The sequence below is a fragment of the Oncorhynchus clarkii genome, chromosome 5 (assembly GCF_045791955.1).
Source record: "Oncorhynchus clarkii lewisi isolate Uvic-CL-2024 chromosome 5, UVic_Ocla_1.0, whole genome shotgun sequence".
NCBI classification, from domain to species: domain Eukaryota; kingdom Metazoa; phylum Chordata; class Actinopteri; order Salmoniformes; family Salmonidae; genus Oncorhynchus; species Oncorhynchus clarkii.
Genome location: NC_092151.1, coordinates 54,106,747 through 54,118,087, shown reverse-complemented (window position 1 = coordinate 54,118,087; position 11,341 = coordinate 54,106,747). Strand labels below are relative to the sequence as shown.

The following is an 11,341-nucleotide window of genomic DNA, read 5'->3' as shown; positions in this document are numbered from 1 at the left end:
CCACAGGGTTCAATTCTCGAGCTGACTCTTTTCTCTGTATATATCAATGATGTTGCTCTTGCTGCGGGCGATTCCCTGATCCACCTCTACGCAGACGACACCATTCTGTATACTTCCGGCCCGTCCTTGGACACTGTGCTATCTAACCTCCAAACGAGCTTCAATGCCATACAACACTCCTTCCGTGGCGTCCAACTGCTCTTAAACGCTAGTAAAATCAAATGCATGCTTTTCAACCGTTCGCTGCCTGCAACCGCACGCCCGACTAGCATCACCACCCTGGATGGTTCAGACCTAGAATATGTGGACATCTATAAGTACCTAGGTGTCTGGCTAGACTGTAAACTCTCCTTCCAGACTCATATCAAACATCTCCAATCTAAAATCAAATCTAGAGTCGGCTTTCTATTCCGCAAAAAAGCTACCTTCACTCACGCCGCCAAACTTACCCTAGTAAAACTGACTATCCTACCGATCCTCGACTTCGGCGATGTCATCTACAAAATAGCTTCCAACACTCTACTCAGCAAACTGGATGCAGTTTATCACAGTGCCATCCGTTTTGTTACTAAAGCACCTTATACCACCCAACACTGCGACCTGTATGCTCTAGTCGGCTGGCCCTCGCTACATATTCGTCGCCAGACCCACTGGCTCCAGGTCATCTACAAGTCCATGCTAGGTAAAGCTCCGCCTTATCTCAGTTCACTGGTCAAGATGGCAGCACCCATCTGTAGCACGCGCTCCAGCAGGTGTATCTCACTGATCATCCCTAAAGCCAACACCTCATTTGGCCGCCTTTCATTACAGTTCTCTGCAGCCTGTGACTGGAACGAATTGCAATAATCGCTGAAGTTGGAGACTTTTACCTCCCTCACCAACTTCAAACATCTGCTATCTGAGCAGCTAACCAATCGCTGCAGCTGTACATAGTCTATCGGTAAATAGCCCACCCAATTTTACCTACCTCATCCCCATAGTGTTTTTATTTATTAACTTTTCTGCTCTTCTGCACACCAATATCTCTACCTGTACATGACCATCTGGTCATTTATCACTCCAGTGTTAATCTGCCAAATTGTAATTATTCGCCTACCTCCTCATGCCTTTTGCACACAATGTATATAGACTCTCTTTTTTTCTACTGTGTTATTGACCTGTTAATTGTTTACTCCATGTGTAACTCTGTGTTGTCTGTTCACACTGCTATGCTTTATCTTGGCCAGGTCGCAGTTGCAAATGAGAACTTGTTCTCAACTAGCCTACCTGGTTAAATAAAGGTGAAATAAAAAAAAATACATAAATAAATAATACAGACATGCAAGGAATAACATTGGGAAGCTTATGTGAATGCATATGTTAGAGACATTTTGTATGTGAAAGAAACTGTATTGAAGATATTTTGGAGCCTGCTAGATAGACTGCGAGTTAAGATACAGTTTTCAATCTTGCTTTTAATTATTTTAACTTTCTTTAAACGGTTTCATTTCATCCTTTTTATCTTGCTAGTTTTTGTACCTGTTACCAATATCAACTGGAACCTGTCTATGCATACTGGAAACCATTATTTATTTTACTACTCATCAACAAGGGACTGTGTGACAAACCTGGATATATTTTTTGCAAGAATGATTCGCTAGGATTGCAATGAACGAGTGAAGACTGAAGCCTCATTCAAATTACGCACAAACACTGCATTTACGTTGCGCCTGATGTCATGCATTTCGATGGGGACATCCACAACGGATTGGAAATGCAACGCCCCCCTTTCGGTTGAAGGCACGCCGCAAACTTTTACATTTTTCAAACTGTGCGTTGTCCTCAGTTCAGCCAGAGTCCGTCGAAGAGTAGGAAGTTAACAAACCACAGAAGAAAATGAAAATATGGGTTTTCGGTGATGGTTTTATGGGATAACTAACAACTTGTAAACAATTACCCATTCACCTTATTTAAGAACCCGGAAACAAAACAATGTCTGAACGTTCTGTTTTATGGAGTGCTTCCGTTGTGGCGTTTTTGGCGTTTGCGAACGTTAGCTAGTTAGCTCAAAATTTCGTGGGATCATAATAAGAAGTTTCGCAGTTGCTCCATGTGTTTTCGAAGGTTCCATATCAATTTGGGAGGGGATGTTGGTCAAAGTTCTGTGCAACTTCCTTTGCCATCTACACCAAAAAAATAAAATAGAGTTTTTGACCTAATTGTCACATAACAGCTAACCATACATTATTGAAATTATAACTATCAAACCTGCATTACAAAGACCACGCAGCTGAAGGTGTCCTGCTGCATGGTGGGAGTTATTTCCCCTCCTTTCCACTTTATGTCCACCCAGTCGTATTTTTCATGGCAGGATCTTCTCATTTTGAAGTATTCTCTTTTTTTTATGTAAACATAATGGAATTCTGATTAGTTATATGCAAATGAATACACAATCCAAATGTGTATGCTGTTTTCCTTATTACTATAATCTGTCCAGTAGGGTCAACCAAAAACACTTGGCCTGATGGTTCATGCAGATACTGGGGAAGCAATATAGAAATGTATTGATCCCTTAAATGATTTTACTATTAAATGACCCATATCACAACCCTCATACCTCTTTACAAAAATGTACAACAAACCCTCGAATGCACTTTTGCATTTTGTAAGTTGTCTGCAGGTGGCTTGTTGTGAATGCACTCAAATATCAAGTTATTTTCAGGTTATGTAAACTGCTTTCTAATACTCAACATAGAAGGATTTGTCTTAATGTACAGTATATGAAAGTGATGCTATGAAAAGGATTCTTTCACGATATCAAGCTCTTGCTGACTGACAAATCACTGCCTATTACTGTGATTAAAAATAGCATATGAAACATTGTTTTTCATGAGGCCTACCTGTGCACCTTCCTTTAAGCACCTCTGTTCAAACACCTCTCCTGTCCTTGATCCATACCACATAGAGCCATTTGCGGATTTTTTTCAGTGTCCATGTGAAAGATAGTTATTGCGAACCTGGAACATTTGTTAACTTTAAAAAAATGTTTTTAACACCCATGTAAAATGAAGGCCTGCAAAGCTTACATATTTAAGTCCTGCAGGGCAGGGGAAGTCTTGCAGTTATGTAGCTGTAATACTATGGAAGGTAGCTAGCTCGCTGGCTTTTTATTTATCATTAACCCTTTCTATGACTGATACGTTTGACGTTAGCTAGTTACTTAGCTAGGTTGTGGATGTGTCACTGCAACCTTAAAGTTCTTAAATGATGTCACCATTGCCCTTTATTCTAAGCAATGTTGTGCTGTTATTTTTTATTGACTTGGCCAAAGCTTTTGATACGGTAAAACATTCCATTCTATGGAGTATTGGTGTCTCTGAGGAGTCTTTGGCCTGGTTTGCTAACTACCTCTCTCAAAGAGTGCAGTGTATAAAGTCAGAACATCTGCTGTCTTAGCCACTGCCTGTCACCAAGGGAGTAACCCAAGGCTCGATCCAAGGTCCCACACTCTTCTTAATTTACATCAACAACATAGCTCAAGCAGTAGGAATCTCTCTCAACCATTTATATGCATATGATACAGTCTTATACTCAGCTAGCCCTTCCCTGGATTTTGTGTTAAACGCTCTACAACAAAGCGTTCTTAGTGTCCAACAAGCTTTCTCTGCCCATAACCTTGTTCTTAACACCTCCAAAACAAAGGTCATGTGGTTTGGTAAGAAGAATGCCCCTCTCCCCACCGGTGTGATTACTACCTCTGAGGGTTTAGAGCTTGTCACCTTATACAAGTACTTGGGAGTATGGCTAGATTGTACACTGTCCTTCTCTCAGCAAATATCAAAGCTGCAGGCTAAGGTTAAATCTATACTTGGTTTCTTCTATCGTAATTGCTCCTATTTCACCTCAGCTGACATAATAACCCTGATTCAGATGACCATCCTGGCCATGCTAGACTACAGAGACATAATTTATAGATCAGCAGTTTAAAAAAAAAAATCTTTATTTAACTTGGCAAGTCAGTTTAGAACAAATTCTTATTTACAATGACAGCCTAGGAACAGTGGGTTAACTACCTTGTTCAGGGGCAGAATGACATATGTTTACCTTGTCAGATTTGCCACCAATGCTCCTTATAGGACACATCACTGCACTCTATACTACTCCGTAAACTAGTCAACTCTGTATAGCCGTCGCAAGACCCACTGGTTGATGCTTATTTATAAAACCCTCTTAGGCCTCACATCCCCCTATCTGAGATATATACTGCAGCCCTCATCCTCCACATACAACACCTGTTCTGCCAGTCACATTCTGCTAAAGGTCCCCAAAGCACACACATTCCTGGGTCGCTCCTCTTTTCAGTTTGCTGCAGCTAGCGACTGGAACGAGCTGCAAAAAAACACTCAAACTGGGCCGTTTTATCTCGATCTCTTCATTCAAAGACTCAATAATGGACACTCTCCCTGACAGTTGTGGCTGCTTCGCTTGATGTATTGTTGTCTCAAACGTCTTGCCCTTTGTACTGTTGTCTGTGTCCAATAATGTTTGTACCATGTTTTGTGCTGCTACCATGTAATGTTGCTACCATGTTGTTGTCATGTTGTGTTGCTACCATGCTGTGTTGTCATGTGTTGCTGCAATGCTATGTTGTTGTCTTAAGTCTCTCTTTATGGAGTGTTGTGGTGTCTCTTGCCGTGATGTGTGTTTTGACCTATTTTTATTAACGTTTTTATTTATAATCCCAGCCCCCGTCCCTGCAGGAGGCCTTTTACATTTTAGTAGGTCGTCATTGTAACTATGAATTTGTTATTGCCTAGTTAAATAAAGGTTACATTTTTTTTTAAGGAAACCGTGTAAACTAGTCAGCTGTGTACACCATGCAAACTAGTGTTCTGTACTGTAATTGACAATTCTAACAGTAGTATTTTGTTGAAGGTGCAGAATGCTGTGTATGGAGGATTGATAGGGGTGTCGCAGGGATGAGCAATGCCAGTGGAACTCAGGGACGCAGCAGGATTTTAGTTCCAAAAAGGTTGAGTGAGATCCGTTACAAAGGTCACAAACCGAGTGACGAGTTCTCTGACAGCACCCCAGCCACTTTTCCATCTCTACCTCCAACTCCTGCATACCACTCCCACAACACACTTTAGAATAGTTTGGACGTGGCCAAAGTTCCAGTGGGGAGCCTTCTGCACAAGTGCATCAAAGCTAAACCAAACAGTCATCAGGTTCCAGCAGCAGCCACACAGCTACAGCAGCCTCATGGTGAACACGGCATCAACATGCAGTGTCAGAAACGCTCTCATTTTATGACGTTTATGTTAAGCCGGAGGAGTGTAAATGTGCCAGCTTGGAGGAGGTCACTAAAGCACAGATTGCCTCCCATGCGTGTTATGGCTGTGCGCAAACTTCAGATCACTGCTCAGCAAAGAAGGTTCCTGTGCTCACCTCAACAAATCCCGGCAACTTTGTGCGGGAGCATCTCTTCCCCAGGTTCCATGGCAACTCTGAGAGCTGTGGTTTTAGTCTGGAGAGTAGAGGCACAGTAGTGTGTCAAGGAGCCATGGCTTTCTGCAAGCCCAGATGGAGTGTTAAACTCTCAAGAACTATTAGAAATCAAATGTCCTGTTCTGAGTAAGAAGTGTGAGTCTCTGACTGAACTGTTCTCTGGCAAACTCACCGATGTGAAGCTGGTGGATGGGGTTTCTCAGCGGCAACCTAATGGAGCCCGTGGGTACTACATGCAGGTGCAAATGGGCATGTTCTGCACAGGACTGGAGAGATGCAAACTGCTTGCCTGGGCTCCATCTGAGCAGATTGTTATTGATGTGCCTTTTGATGTGAAGTTCTGTGCTGATGTTATCTCTGAATTGAATTTCACACATATACTGCCAAGGACAGTAGATGAGTTCCTGTCAGGTAGACTAACTCTGTGCCCCAAATATGTTAATCTATGTGGTATCTAGATGCCTAATACTTCTGTGTTTTTAAATAGTTCATATATGTTGTGCCTTGTAAAGCTCTCTGTCAGCTCTACCTTATTATCTAAGCATAACTCTTGATTGGTGTTTTTTTAGTCTTGCACAGTTCTCTTCATATGCACATTTACCTGATTATATTTGCATAATTCTTGATGTTTTTTTTATATCTTGCCTTGTACAGCTCTCTTCATTCATGTTTATCTAACTCCTTATGATGTATTAATATTTGCATTGTACCTTGTGTAGCTCTTTTTCATATTAAGGCACTTCATGAACTTATCTAAGCGTACCATAATTCATCTTGCACCTGGCAAATTGTGGTGTTAATAAAAACACTGTGAAATTAAACTTTCTTGACATTTTCTTTGATATGAAGGACGAGGAGGCATGTCTAAAGGTTTCAAATTGTGTTTTCAGTTTGATTCTGGGTTTGGTTTTCAAGGGCACCAATGAAGAAAACGGTGTCTTCGCTGTTCCCCGAAAGCAGTTGTCTTCACTGTTGGTCTGTTAGAGACATTTTTGGTGTTGAAGAAAATGTGTTTGAAATAGATTGAAGAAGGCATGATAACGGCACCTATCGGGTGCCTGTAAGGATCAGGAACAGGCAAAGTTACAGTACATTTCTAATGTAGGAACATCAAAATGATTCACATTAAATAGGAATCTATATGTACACACAGGGTCTCATGCGGATGAAATGATAGTGTATATAGAGTTACATTTCATATGAACATTCTCACTGCTCAGTCATGGATGATCTCACCATGACCTTGTCCATTTTGTGCGTCAGGTTGATGGGAACAGTCTGGGAGAAGATTTTGAACACCTTGAATCGTCCGATAACTCTCTCAACATGTTTACATACATTAGCTATCCTTCTCGTGCTTGTGACATCCTCGTCAGACAGCTGCTCTCATTTCCTGAGTGAAGGCTGGTATGGCAAGATTTACCTTCCTCTCATACAGCAGATCTCGGATGGTGAAGCCCCTGTCTGCCATAACTTCATCGCCAGGCCTAAGGTATTCCAGGAAGCCAGAGTTTTGGGTGATGAATTTGTCACTGCATCTGCCTCCACATGGAGTATTGCTGGAATAATAGTGGCTGAATGACTCCCCTCTGGAATGGAGATTGTGTGCTTTCTGATGAGTGGTTTCAGAGCAGTCAATGATGCAAGTGGTGTTGGGGAACATCTCTTTAAAGCACTGAGGCATTGTGTTCTGGATCGTCTCCCTCGGCAGCCATGGAATGTGGTTCCTCATGTGCTCCGCCATTGTGTCAATCCAGTAGGAAAGTATTCTGCTCAATACTCCCCGGGACACAGCAAAGCCTTCAGCAAGATCACCCTGGAGTAGATTCAGATCCATCAAGGTTATCAGTGTTTGATCAGCTATATGCATTTTGAAGTTAGCCGTGTCGAATTGCTGCAGAAACGCTACATGGTCAAAGAAAACACTATGAGGAAGGCCAGTATACAACACAGAGCTAGTGTCATTCTTCAGGATGGTGTGGGTCAAATGGCTCTGCACCACCACATTGGGTTTGTTTGTTGACTGGTTCTCTTGACACGTAGCTGCGATCAGTCAGTGCTGGAACCTCCCATTGAGTATCAGCATCTTTATGCTGCGGTGGCATTGGCACACAGATCAGACTCTGCATCACCACAGTTGTCTTCATCTGTCAAACAAACATAAGAGAGACCACAAGTTTAACACAATAAAATACACAGACAGCCTACTGGTCATGGTTAGGTAAAGAAAAAAGAAAATAGTTGAACGTTTAATAATTTAGCTAGTCAGACATGTCATGAGCATGGCCAGTGGCATGCCAGCAATGATGGGGATACTCATGGCATGGGGGTGATATTGTCAGAAAGAAGTTGTTTGATAGCTAACAATGTAGGGACTAACTAGCTAGGCTAGTTAGCAAACAAAACTGTATCAGATGGGCTGTCCTCAAGCTAGCCAGCTAAGTGAGTAAGCTAGGCAACAGTTAGCTAGGTACAGTGTGTTAGGACTTAGGAGTGGCTACCAACTAGTAACATAATTAGCTAAGCTAGCTAACTTCTGCCCGATTCAGGACAACCATCTGTGGCGATAGCTAGCGAGTAGGAGCTAGCTAACAGCTACCTATATTTGTTGATGTCCTGATGAGATGTCACCTTCTGGTCTGTACTGGTCATAGCCCAGCCACTTCTCAGGGAAAGGATGCTCTTCAGTCGGCCTCTTGTCCACAAAGTGATAGGAACACACATAGGGTCGTTGGGGGTGTCTGTTTTAATTCATACAATGGTGAGGTGTGTTATTGGTCAACCATGGCTTGCCACTGCTGTGATACGATAGTGTAAAGCAATGAATTTGAAGATCATCTGCACTGTATGTTTGTTAGCTAGCTAGCTAGCCAGACAGTTTTAGAGGAATGATTCCATACATTTTTCTAAATAATGGCCAATGTGCCAACATTGGGGGGTAGAGAGAGGAAGAAAGTGAGAAAGATAGGATGAAATTGAGAGCGGGAGAGAGAGAGGTGGGAAGAGAGTGGAAGACTGACAGAGAGAGAGATGGAGAGAGAGAAACAGAGAGAGAAAGATAGCAGTGCAAATGTACTTAGACTTGAGTATTTCAACAACTCTTCTCTTCCAACTTGTTAGGCAATCATATGTACCTACGTGGGGAGGATGGCCAGCCACACAGGAGGAGGATTTTTACTAAGGACGAGATGCGTGCTGGGCATTTCGGAGTGAAGCGCATGATTGCCAAAGTCAACCAAAGTCTGACAGGGAATTGCCAAGGAGTGGGACAGCTGGGAAAGTGAAATAACCTTTTAGTTATCAATCACATTCTATTATATCTGAAAATATTATGACTTCAATGAATGTCATATCAATGTTTAAATTTGTCACTTTTTGCTTAAAAGGTCAGCACCCTGTCTAGCCTGCCAGAATTTTGAGAGGGCGAAGACTGTGGTTCCGGAGTTGAAGCCCATCAAAGTTGTTTGCACGATGGCACATGATCGGTAAGTGTCCCTGTGGTCAAAAAAATATTTGACCACAGCAGAATTGAATATTATAGAATGTGTGTGTATGTGTGTCAGTATCCTTACAAATATGAAAATATGCATACTGTATGACACAGATACGGGTAAGAATAAAGTAATCTCTCTAACACTCTAAATGTTAGGGGTGGACCTCATCTGACCCTTCACTAAATCCAGGAATGGCAACAGCTGGTGTCTGACGGCGACCCATCACTTTACCAAGTGGATGGAGGCAACACCCATTAAGGTCTGTAAAGGAAGAGTACGTGCTTAACTCTAAATCCCCTTCTATAACCCATAAAAAAAGGGTGCTTTGAACCAAAAATAGGTTTTCGTTTTGTATGATACCCATCAAGGACAAGAGTGGCGAGGCCACCTCCAAGGCGATGATGGACTTCTTCAACACCCACTGTTCTCCTGAGGTCATGTTGAGTGACCGAGGTCATGAACGCTGGAACAAGGTACGGATGTTATAGGTTATATTCTGTCATCAGTGGTTTGTTTTATTTATTTTTTACAATTTGTTTTTGTTTTTCCATGGTACATAATCAGACATATTTCAATATTTTACTATTTTACATTGTCAATAGGTGTCGCTTTCCTAACCCCTCCTCCAGGTTTGGGGATGGACCAACCAGACTCTCAAGACTGCCATGGACAAGTCCATTGATTGGTACCAGGAAGGGTGGGAGAACAACCTGAAGGCAATTCTCTTTGCACACAACACAAAATGTCCTGAAGCTATTTTTAGTTTCCCTAACCCTGATATTTTTGACTTTGTCTTCCTAGAGTTACCTCGGTTGAAGCCAACAATCTTCTCCAGTTGGAGCAGTTGGACGGTCGATCACTGAAAGCACTGACGCCCTACACTTCAAGGAAGCCCAATAGACAAAGTGTGTTAAGCTTCGGTTGACATTTGAGAAAGCAAGAAATGGTAGTTCTGCTGAGCTTGTAAAAATGTACCTCTTAAATGTATCTCTCCAAATGACTTTAGGACAGACTGTCCGAGCCCCCCAGGAGGTATCCCACCCACCAGTGAGTTTGGATCAGTCTGATTCTCTGTGCTCTGAGTCGGAGGGGGACCAGCTTGAGGTAGGCTATACCTTCCAAAAGTGTTGAAAAGTACATATCTCCCGTTTATAACACTGCACTAATCCATCAGATTTTCTCTTAGTAAAGTGTAATCTGTGTTTGCTTGTTTACGTCTCTGTCTCCTCCCCTGTTCCCTTTAACTCTGCTCCTGTTCTCCGGGACCTAGGGTTTCTGCCTAACACCCAGACGTGGATCCACCTGATGCCCTCCATTACCAACCACCCTCCAACTTTTCATTACATCATCTACAGCTACTGTTATTGTCATGTTGTCATTATCTGCTAAGAAGGCTTTCTTGCTCCATCATACTGGGCTCATAATATGTGAGATACACAGATGAATTAAAAACACTAGCACTGCAAACACTCAGAACAAAGAGAGCAGCAGTGCCTGGACTTTGCAGTCTCCCTCTTCACGTCCCCCTTCCGAGACTGGCTGCCTGTTGAAAACAAGTGACAGGCAGAACCTTCCACCCACACAGTAACCACCTCCTCCATATTCCACACACCAGAATGCAGTATTTCAGACTTTGATTGTGTACAACCAAAAAAATCTGTGAAAATAAATGAATTACATAACTGTACCAAAAAATAGTTTATGTATTAAATCTTAAATATTGGCAGGTTGGTTTTCACTGCTGTTCCACATTATTCATTATTGTATCCTAGGACTTACAATATATACATATATATTCAACCACAAGAGTGTGCTAATGAGCTATGCGAGATAGGGGAAAAAAATCATAATAGAGGCCTGCTGAAATGATATTATTTCAGTGTAGATAAGGGAATGGGAGGTTAAAATAAAAACATGGCAGCCAGACAAGCCAGTGTAACTTTTACAGATGCACAACTGAGTGCATCCTGTCATCACCGCCTGGTACTGCAACTGCACCGCCCGCAACTGCAAGGCTCTCCAGAGGGTGGTGCAGTCTGCCAAACGCATTACCGGGGGCAAACTACCCACCCTCCAGGTAAAAATCTGTCAATCTGCCCCTGAACAAGGCAGTTCAGGGGCAGGCTGTAATTGAATATAAGAATTTGTTCTTATTCTTACTGACTTGCCTAGTTAAATAAATGCCATCTATTGCACCTTGTCTATGTCGATTGGCCATTGCTTATTTATATGTACATATTTTTATTCCATCCCTTTAGATTTGAGTGTATTAGGTAGTTGTTGGGGAATTGTTAGATATTACTGGACTGCCGGAACTAGAAGCACAAGCATTTCGCTACACTCACATTAACATCTGCTAA

General features: G+C 42.2%; 1 protein-coding gene across 1 annotated transcript; it reads right to left on the bottom strand.

Annotated features, from left to right (window-relative positions):
• Nucleotides 1–6,696: 6,696 nt before the first annotated feature.
• On the bottom strand, nt 6,697–9,236 carry LOC139409713 (uncharacterized). Its single transcript, XM_071155112.1, is given in 4 exon segments — nt 6,697–6,882; nt 6,884–7,392; nt 7,487–7,634; nt 9,213–9,236. Coding segments are annotated over 4 exon segments (867 nt in total).
• Between the last annotated feature and the right edge of the window lie 2,105 nt (nt 9,237–11,341).